Source organism: Fulmarus glacialis, unplaced genomic scaffold (assembly GCF_000690835.1).
Source record: "Fulmarus glacialis isolate BGI_N327 unplaced genomic scaffold, ASM69083v1 scaffold476, whole genome shotgun sequence".
In the NCBI taxonomy this organism is placed as follows: domain Eukaryota; kingdom Metazoa; phylum Chordata; class Aves; order Procellariiformes; family Procellariidae; genus Fulmarus; species Fulmarus glacialis.
Window position 1 is genome coordinate 6,385 of NW_009219773.1, and position 9,425 is coordinate 15,809.

The 9,425-nt window shown below is 52.3% G+C and overlaps 2 protein-coding genes across 2 annotated transcripts in view; one reads left to right on the top strand and one right to left on the bottom strand.

The window, feature by feature from the left end:
- The window catches only part of DNAJA3 (DnaJ (Hsp40) homolog, subfamily A, member 3), a gene marked incomplete at its 5' end in the record, with an annotated part of 10,509 nt that extends 5,986 nt beyond the window's left edge, over positions 1–4,523 (top strand). The window contains 3 exons of the mRNA XM_009580474.1: positions 264–379; positions 1,110–1,207; positions 4,235–4,523. Coding sequence (XP_009578769.1) covers positions 264–379; positions 1,110–1,207; positions 4,235–4,257 — 237 coding nt within the window. The remainder of the gene's footprint in view (positions 1–263; positions 380–1,109; positions 1,208–4,234) is intronic.
- A 1,695-nt stretch (positions 4,524–6,218) lies between these two features.
- On the bottom strand, positions 6,219–9,297 carry NMRAL1 (NmrA-like family domain containing 1; the record flags this gene model as incomplete). Its single annotated transcript, XM_009580475.1, is given in 6 exon segments — positions 6,219–6,464; positions 7,252–7,442; positions 7,944–7,994; positions 7,997–8,180; positions 9,060–9,229; positions 9,232–9,297. Coding segments are annotated over 6 exon segments (908 nt in total), but the record flags the coding sequence as incomplete, so codon positions are not given.
- Between the last annotated feature and the right edge of the window lie 128 nt (positions 9,298–9,425).

Here is a 9,425-nt window from a genome sequence, read left to right on the forward strand (position 1 = left end):
AAAGGAAGGGCCGGGTGGATTGCTGGACGAATCCCATCCAAGGTCTACAGACTGTGCAAGGTTCTTTACTTGTTCCTTCAAAAGCTTTTCCGTCATTACTGACTTAGCTTCTGAATATGTCCAAATGCATGAACGTACCAGATATCTCCCATCCTACTTTGAAGCTTGCTGGAGTAGTAGTTAATTATTGTAAACATGTAATGTAATTACTATATATAAATGGTTAAACTAGAGTAATAAACATGACCCCTCTGTGTTCATAGATACCCCCTGGTATTCAGCCAGACCAGAGAATTCGAATGAGCGGGAAAGGCATTCCCAAGGTTAACAGCTACGGCTACGGAGACCACTACATTCACATAAAGATAAGAGTTCCTCAGTAAGTAGAGCTAATGCAAGTTTTTGTGAAATCTTGAACTTTTTGCAAAAAACATTGTTCAGAAAGATTTGGTGAAAATTCCTTACTGCTTTATCAAGATCATTAATTTCTCAGTCTGCTTTTAATTCTAATGTGAGGTAGACTTTTTAATGATACATTTGGCAATCCAGCTGTAAAAATCCTAAATCCTGGAAATATATAAGTAGTTCTTACCTGCGTATTTGCTTGGCTATCTGCGATTCTGTCTGGGTCCCAGTTACATAAATTCAGTGTTCTGGCTTATAACACGTCTGTGCTCTCACACCTATAGCTTAAAGGAACTGAAGTCCTTGGCAGTTGCTTTTCAGACTGCTTGGCCACCCTCTGCTCCTGCGTGAAGGAAACTTTTTAGCCGCACTTGGCAAGGGAGTTAATTTCCTGAGGTTTCCCCACCAGATGTGTGTTCTGTTGCACCACAGAACTCCACACGGTTCTTAGCACCTATTTTGTTTTTTCACTGCAGTTTGGTGAATTGCAGTGGGTCGTATCTCTTCTCTTCCACTGAGGCTTATTCTTTATAGATTGCTCATTTTAAGAGCACCGTAGGGATTCGCAGTGTATGCCTGGTGTATTAATCTTGTACTTCCAGTAGCTGCCTCTCATGGGTGCTGCTGGAGAAGGTTAAGGAGGTCTGTAGACACATCTGTCCCTAAAAACAGCCGTAACCAACACCTCTGTCTTCGACCTGCAGGAGGCTGACGGATCGCCAGAGAGCCTTAATGATGAGCTACGCGGAGGACGAGGCGGATGTGGACGGCACGGTGAACGGAGTCACAAATACAGCATCAGGTGAGCGGTGGGAATTAGCGCTTCTTCCTCATGGAGTTGGCGTGGGAATGCAGAGCGCTTCCTGAGGGTTCCTGGGGAGGAAGGTGAGCCAAGGTCACCTTGAGACCACGTGTCAGCACGACCTGCCAAGCATGTTATATTGGAAATAGTTTTAGTATGATGTTAATAGGCTGTAGCACAAAGCGAGGAGGTAGCCTCTTCCCAGAAAGCTTTACTTGAATACTTACTGGGCAAATCTGTGCATGATTAGAGAGCAGGTATTGAGATACTCCGGGGTCCTGACAAGTTGCGGTGAGTCTTGCTGTGGTGATGAAAGCTGCCTGCTCCCTGCTTCTGCCCCTGTGCCAGAAGTAACTTGTCTTAGTAGCAGAGGTAGAAAAAGAGAACGTGCTTCAGGCCAATTTTCTGTGAGAGCTAATCCGTTGTGCTTCTGACCGCAGCGGGGACATTTCTCCATGAAAGCTGCTGTCAAGGCTGCTCTGAGCCATACTCTATGCACATGGGGGAATCTTGGATAGAGATGTTCACTGGTGCAGAGCGTTGGCTCCAGTCAGTAGACAGCGTGCAGCGTGACGGAGGGAGTGAAGTCCGCTGGGAGCTTTGTAAAGCTGCTCTTTCGGCTCCAGATCAAAAATTTTGGTTATGTGTTTTATGTTTCAGGGGTGAGGTACCTGGCATCTAAAGGCAAAACATAGTAAGGCAAGAGCTTTGTCTTTTGCTACTGGAAAACAATTTTTTCTTTGCTCGTATTGCAACAATGAACTTCTTAAAGCTGGTTGGATTTCTTTTTATGCTCGAAACCAAAAAGGGCATTTATGACTGCGTACAGCTAGGCAAAGGTGAGAGTCTTTCAAAGCTGCTAAATGATCCCAGGAACTCAGGTCCTCCCTACTACACATGCCAAAGCCTGAGGAATATAGGCTGAAGTTCAGGATATTGGAAGGTGCTATCTGCCAAATACTTACCAATGTTATGTTTTATAGTGCTTCCGTAACACAGAAGTTAGGTCTTTTCCACTGAGGGTAAGCATTAAAGGTCAGCCTTAGGGGGAAGGGGAGAGATCTCTAAAAAGCTGGAATGAAAGTTTTGTGCTTAAAGATGTTTATGTGCCAAAGGAAAAAAAATGCTCACCAAATTTGTTTTTTAAACAGGAAATCTGCCAGTTTTTACCACAGTTAAGCAGCAAGATGGATTAAAACCAACGCCAGTAGCTTGCAGTGTAGAGACAGGCTGAAAGCGTGTCCTTGCTCTGGGAAGCAGGCCTCAGTATTTCATACCATTGCATCAGTCTGAGCTCGGCAGTCAGCTGTGGGAGGACTGGACTTTGTGTTCTCTGTGTGCAAAGAAAGCTCGAGGAGGATTCAGGGGTCTTGTTATTGACGGAAAAGAAAGGAGATTAGCAAAAAGGTTTCCTTTGTTCTTGCTGTAGCCACTTCTCGGAGGGACAAACAACTTCTCAGGACCTGTTTATATAGGAAAATTGTGCTTGTTGCTGCCAGAAAGATTCTTCATCTGGACACTTGTTCTGAAATACTTGTAGCTTTTTTCATTCTAGCCTGGGTTCATTTTCTCCTTGATACTGTTTGTCTGAGCATTGCATGAGGATTACTTGGGGCAGACTCCTGGTATAGTTTCGCACTGCTTTGCTCTAAAGGGTCATGGCATGACCATGAAACAGGAAGACAGACTGTTCCAGGGACCACCAATACAGCTTTTTTTTTTTTTTCTGTAAAGTCACACCTGGCAGTGGTCAAGTTGACAACTTGGTTTTAGTGGCAGACTCTCAATTCCAAGTCCTTGTTTCCAAAGCCTGTGGGGTTCCTGACTTGATTGTGCAGCATGAGAATTCCCTCGCCAGTTGGAGGGCTGGGAAGAGGGGAAGGGAACAGTGTTACGTGGGCTCACGGTCGTCTTTTCCACTTCTGGAATCCGGGCTCTCCCGTGCTTTCACTGCAAGTGGTCCAGTACCGTGGCTTGCTGCCAGGTGCAGCCCTGTACGTGAGGATGCAGGCAAACCCAGCTGCCTTGACTTGACCATTCCCCGTCTAAAATAACCCTCTCATTTCGTCAGGGTGCTGGCTACTGGTGGGAGATATATCTGACTGCAGCCCTTTGCTGTTTGTTGTCCAGGTGGCAGGGGCACGGCTAGCGCTGACCCAGGCGGGGATAGGCCTGAGGCTGAGGAGAACAAGGAGGGATTCCTTTCCAAACTTAAGAAAATGTTTAGCTCCTGACACCCCATCCGAGGTAGGAGGCCTCTTGTGTTGTATTGTCCTCTTTCCCCCACACTAAGCAGAATTTGCACTTCTTGGGAGGTAGAAGCAGCAAAAGCACGGCATTGCTTCTCACTTAGCCTCAGGCCTTCCAGCCACTGGTGTGAAAAGCCCTAGCTGTCCCCTGTGACCTGCAGCAAAAAGCCAGGGACTAAATTGCATTGTTGCTGCAGCAAAAAGCAGCAAAAATGCTGGGTACATCTTCAGGGAGGTTGCTGGCCTCCCCTGCAGCTCTGCTTCCTTGGCTGCGACCGATTCAAAGCACCGAGGGTGTTCCGGTTAGCTGGTAAAGCTGGGACCAGACAGTTCTGCTGCCACTGCAAAGCCCGGGCTTGCAAGGAGGCACAGGTGGGCCTGCAGAGCCTCTGGTGCTGGTATGCTCAGGCTGGACTCGCCCCTGCCACGGGCTTACAGCACCAGGAAGGACTCAGTCTTTGTCGTAAAGCACAGCAAAGCCCCCGCCACGCACATGAGTACAGCATTATAACTCAGGGTGCCATTTAGTTGGTGTTGGCCTTCTGCGAGGGAGCGCTCCAGACTTGAAATCATCTATGGCAGACACCGGTGTCTTGGATTGCAGGGGCTCGGCTTCCTGTCACCGCAGGCTTCAAACTTGTCTGTTCTGCGTGGCTGACGAAGCGTGACGGTGGGTCAGGCGGGGAGGTGCTCTCGCAAAGCAGGCTGCAGGGGCTGCTGCGCGCCTTAGGCCGATTCGGTCGGGAAACGCTAAACTTTTCTCTTGCTTCAACCGCAGGGAAGCGTTCTACTGGAAACTAAGAGCCAGCCGCAGTTGATCATCTTTGCAGTCGGGGATGAATCTTTCTGGCAGCGGGCTCTGGAGAGTGAAGGATGTCAGTCAGCAGCACGGTGAGAATCCCAGCTGGAGAGGCTACAAACCACTGAGGCACCAACAATCATCATGATACAAAACCCACCCACCGTCCTAGGAAATGGTAATGAAGGAAAATGCCAGCTTGGCAGAAATGCGGCGCTCTCTCGAGGTTGCTCCACAGTCCCTACTGCTGCTGGAAGCTTATTTGATAAAAATTAAAGTTGAAATATTATTTAGAATCCAAAACAGTGGAAATACGAAATAAAAATTGTCCTTCCAGCACAGAGTGGAGCAGTTTGCTGTATGGAGTCCAAGATGGCTGCTGCTTGCTTAGGTGCCCTTCTAGGTGTGCTTGGTGAACTTGTCACCGCTGATTTTCTCCCAGGAGACTTGGTGAGTCAGTGAGTTTTAACTCCGTCTTCACGACAGCCCTCCTAGCTGTCCCGCACATCTCTCTGAGTGGGAATTCTCCCTGTGGCCGGGAGTCGTCAGAGTCCAGCTGCCCTGGCTCCCTCAGCAGCCCTGGGGTTTCTTAGTCCTGCTGATTTCCTGCACAAAGAGCAGTGATGGAATCTGCACTTTGCCTCAGGTTTCCCTCCCCCCCGATAAGTAAAGTTACAACACAAACGCTGTTGCTTCTGAATGGGTACAAGTTTATCACCAAGCCCTTTGCCAGTTTGGGACAAAGTCTTTTATTACGTTAGTGCGACACCCGTAGCATAAATGATTGGTCAAAGAGTCATCGTTGTCTACATGTGTGAGAGTACAAGTGAAGTGGATCACTCCTTCCAGGTGGCGTTGAGCTCTTGCAGTGAGTATTTTCATGGTTACTGTAGCCCGCTGTTGTTAGTTATACCATGCAGGTACCATCAGCCCACATACTAATCGACCAGTTAAACAAGGATATGTTGTAGTCTTGCCCTTCTTAATTTGCTGAAATAAAGCACGCGTTGCCTCCTGATTAAACTGTCTGTAAAGTGATTCTGTATCCATGTAAATAAGATTGACTTCATAAAGATATTTAACACATGCTGTGCCTTGCTGCCTTGTCTGCTCTTCCAACCTTGCCTGTGACCCCCTCTCCCTCCCCCAGTGACAGGAATTAAGGTCTCTCGGACAAGGAGAGGATAGGGCCAGAAGGCTCGAGCATTTCTCTGGTGGCTGCGACTGACTTTAAGCACATGTACAAAGAGTGCCATGCCCCAGAGCTCTTAGCCAAGCAGTACCTTAAGGTACAGTGGTGTGAGCCAGTGGGGGAAGGAGCTTTTTAAGCGAGTCTTAAGTACTAAGGTTGGACAGTCTTGTAAAGGTTTTACTCAACTCACAAGGGTAGTGATTGAAATTAGCTCTGGGAGCCCAAAGGCCAGGCCCCAGCTGAGAGCTGTCTGACTTCAGGAATTAGGTTCAGCTTTCAGGTTACACAGCGCAGTCCCCGTTGCCAGGGTCCGTCTCTCCAGGCGTGCTGCTCTGCCCGCTGGCTTACCTGCGGCGCCTGAACCCGGTCCATGGGGAAACTCCGGTGTTTGCCGTTTGCTCAGAAGCCTGCGCCAGTGCTGGCTGTGGGTACCTGCAGAGAAGGCACTGCCCTGCGAGGCCTGCCCACCGAGAGGGGGGCAGGCTCAGAGCTGCCTAGGAAAGAGGGTGATCCTGGGAAGACAGGATCCAGCCACCCTACAGACGTGAGAACACCCAGAATCACTGAACACCTCCCTGAAGATAGCGTGCAAAGGTAGCGCTTCTCCCAGCTGTCTGCCTGCAGCTGTACAGCTCTTGCTCTAGCTGCACTAGTCTACACAGTCTCAACCAAGTCTCAGGAGAGCCTCAGAGCACATGCACGGACCAACGCTCTCCCCAGCTCTGGCTGGGTCAGCCTTTTACCAGGGCGCTAGTGGAAAGGCAGCGTGGCTCAGCGCAGCTCACCTCGGCCAGTTCCCGCTACCTGCTGCAGAAGCTCGGGTGGAAGAGGAGGGAGGGAAGGGTCCGAAGGTGACCTTCTTGTCTGCCACCAAGAAGGATGGAAGGTGCAGGCTTTGGGGCTGAGCTTCATGGTCAGGTCCACGTTGCGGTCTGGCTTCAGGGCATAGAAACAGAACATAGTGTCCATTTCCTCGGTGCCAGGGGAGCCACGTTTCTCATACTCCTCTGGTGAGATCTGCAAAAAGAATTGGGGGAAAAAGAAACGGTGTTGTTGCAGAGCAGAGGCTGCTGGGGCCTTTCCCTTAGACCATGCGGGAAAGCCGAAGAGGGCTGCATTAGAGCAGCCTGCCATGTTATTTCCACTGGCGAGGAGGGCTTTGCAAGTCATTTTGATTGGGTTTGAGTAAAGGAAGCAGCAGCCCTGCAGCATGAGGGCAAGGAGGAGGAAAGCCTTCGCCAGAGCATGCTGGTGGGAGGTGGGATGAAGCAGACCACTGTCTCTTGCATGGTGCTGACCCTGGAGTTCACCCCAGTCCCCCCTTCCTCCACATGCAGCGTGAGGAAGGGTGGTGGTGGGGAAATCATGCTGCACAGACGCTCAGGAGTTTGTTCTGGAGGTGCCAATGCGTGCTCCAGCCACACGCAGGGACAGCGGGACTAATGCTGGACACCAGCACAAGGTTGTACCAAACCCGTACACCGAGCTACGAGGAGCCTCCACCCCGGCAGCGCCTGACCTTGCCACTGGGGTGGGACAGCACTCGTTTTGCCAATGCTGTCCGTGCTCAGCTCCCGTACAGAGCCCCCCACTACTCTAGACCAACAGGAGAGGCCGGGCATGCTGCTCCTCCCGTCGCGCGCCCACCAGCAGCCCGGCCCGGCCCGGGCAGGGACCTGCAGAGCGCCTAGCTGCTGGGAAGGCACCAGGATCATCCCACCACCGCCTCAAGGCGGGCCGCGGGGCCCTGAGTCAGCTTCCCCCCACCTCAAGAACATCACATCCGCCAAGGGACGCTTCCTACTTTGCTGGCTTCCATGGTCTTGGCCGTCTGCTGGGAGAGGACAGCGGCGTACTCTGCCTCGGTGAGCTTGCCAGTGCTGAGCCCGATCACTTGGTCTACGTACTCCTCCAGGGACTTCAGCAGGCAAAGCACAACAGGCCCGATGTCCTCCACCGCCATCCCATCCACGGGGGTGTCCCCCATGGGCAGCGCTGTACAGGAGAGATTGATCCTGGTCAGAGTGCAGCCCAGCTCCGAGGAGGTACAGCTGGAGTTTTCGGCACCCAGCCTCGAAACACGAGGTGTGGAAGAGCCGAGAGCACCGCATCGGCGTGGCAAGCCACGGGAGCACCTGCAGGGCTGAGCTAAGACACCGTGAGTGGCCAGAGCAGCACCATGACTCGCCTGGATCTGCAGCCCCACCTCTGACCTCCGGCATCCCAACTGCAGGGAGTTGGGGTGTCCAGAGACACTCTGGGATCTGCAGAGCAGCCCTCCGCACCAGAAACAGGACTCGGATCTCACACATTTCTTGCAGGCCACTGAACAGGTCTGAAGGACCATAATGCAGCTGCAACTTGCTGTGGTCAAGCTGCCACAAGCCTCTTTTCCACATCAGTCTGCAGCCCTGGAGGTTTCACCACCCCTCATCTGCACAGCGGGAGCAGATAACTACAGGACAGTGACCTGGAGAGCGAGAGGTCCTGTCTTACCCAGGACAAACATATCTCCCTGCAGGCCCTTCTGTGGCTTGAAGATGGCAAGTAGAACGGCAGTCAGACGGTCACGGTGGGAACACCACCTTTCTGGAAGTACTCTTCCACCACACCTTTGCCATCAAAGTGGAGCACCTCCAGCCGGCCCCCCGTCAGCTACTTCACGTTCTCCAGGCCGCTGTACACGACGTGGCGCAGAGCAAGGCGCTTCGACAGGTCAGCAAGCCGCTTTCCCTGGGTGAAGGGTGAAGCCAGCCATGAAAAGGGGAATGGTTCCCTTGGGACACACAGGGGCTCTCATCATCCCCCCACACACCCTCCTTTCCCCTTCGTTGCACTGGGCAGGAGGGCAGGATCCAACACACGCCAGCTGAGCAAGCTCCTCAGCATCTAGCACCCCGAGCCCTCAGCTGGAACCAGGGCTGAGCAGACCCAGTGAGCCCTGTGAGTTGCCCAGGTGGAGCCAAGTCCTCTCCTTACAGTAGAAAAACCACACACCCTCCAGCTCTGGTGCTAGCTTCTCCACCAAGAACACAAACACCAGCCCTAAAGATCTGCCGGGGCCAACATACCTGCCCTAACATATCTTTTCTTTTGTTTGCTGCCACCCAGGCATGGCAATCGTGCCACCTTGCAAAATCTGTCCAGGGAGTGAACACCATCCTTGGGGAAGGCCCTGGGATTTCTGATACCACAGCACATTTTGGCCCCAAAGCTGTAAGTGCAGAGAAGTTAAGGACTGCAGGCAGCAACAGTCCTGGCTCAGACCCGGGTAGGGTCTGCGGAGCCAAGTCTTCCCACTCCTGCTACTCTAACTCCCAGGCAGTGCTCTCCACCACGCCAAGTCTTGAGGCCTTTAACCGCTCCCTGAAGGCACCAGATCCTGGAGCCATCTGACTGTGAGGGAACAAGTTCTGGCTTTGCAAGAACCATGACCTGGTTTGTTTGCGAGGCCTTGGGACTTTTCTGGACCGGCCACTTGAACTGTCAGGGCTGGCAAGGCTGCCCTAAGAGGTGTCCCATGACCCCCACTCCAATGCCACATGGCTGTCCCTCGATCACCCCCTCCCAAGCCATTCTGCACATGGTCCCAGCCAAAGCAAGCACCGGTACCTGCGTGATTTCTTTCTCTTTGCTGCAGTGCTCCCAGCAGTTGGTTACAACAAAGGCTCCGTAAGCACCCACCAAGGCCAGCTCCAGTGATGTCACATCGTCCTGATCTGCCTTGATGACCTCAGCTCCCCTCTGCTTCAGCTCCTCAGCCTCCTCCTTCATGGGACTCCAGTCACCGCACGGACCCTGAAGGTCCCACCTTCTAGCAGAGCCTGGGCCACGCAGCCCCCCCGAGCCCCTGTAGGTGCAAACCTGTTCAGAAGCCCCGGCTTCGCACAGGGCTCTGCTCCTAAAGGGAGCTGGGATGAGCTGGAACTGTGAGATGGAGCTGTGCGACCCCACGCTTTCTCTGTGACACAGGGACCA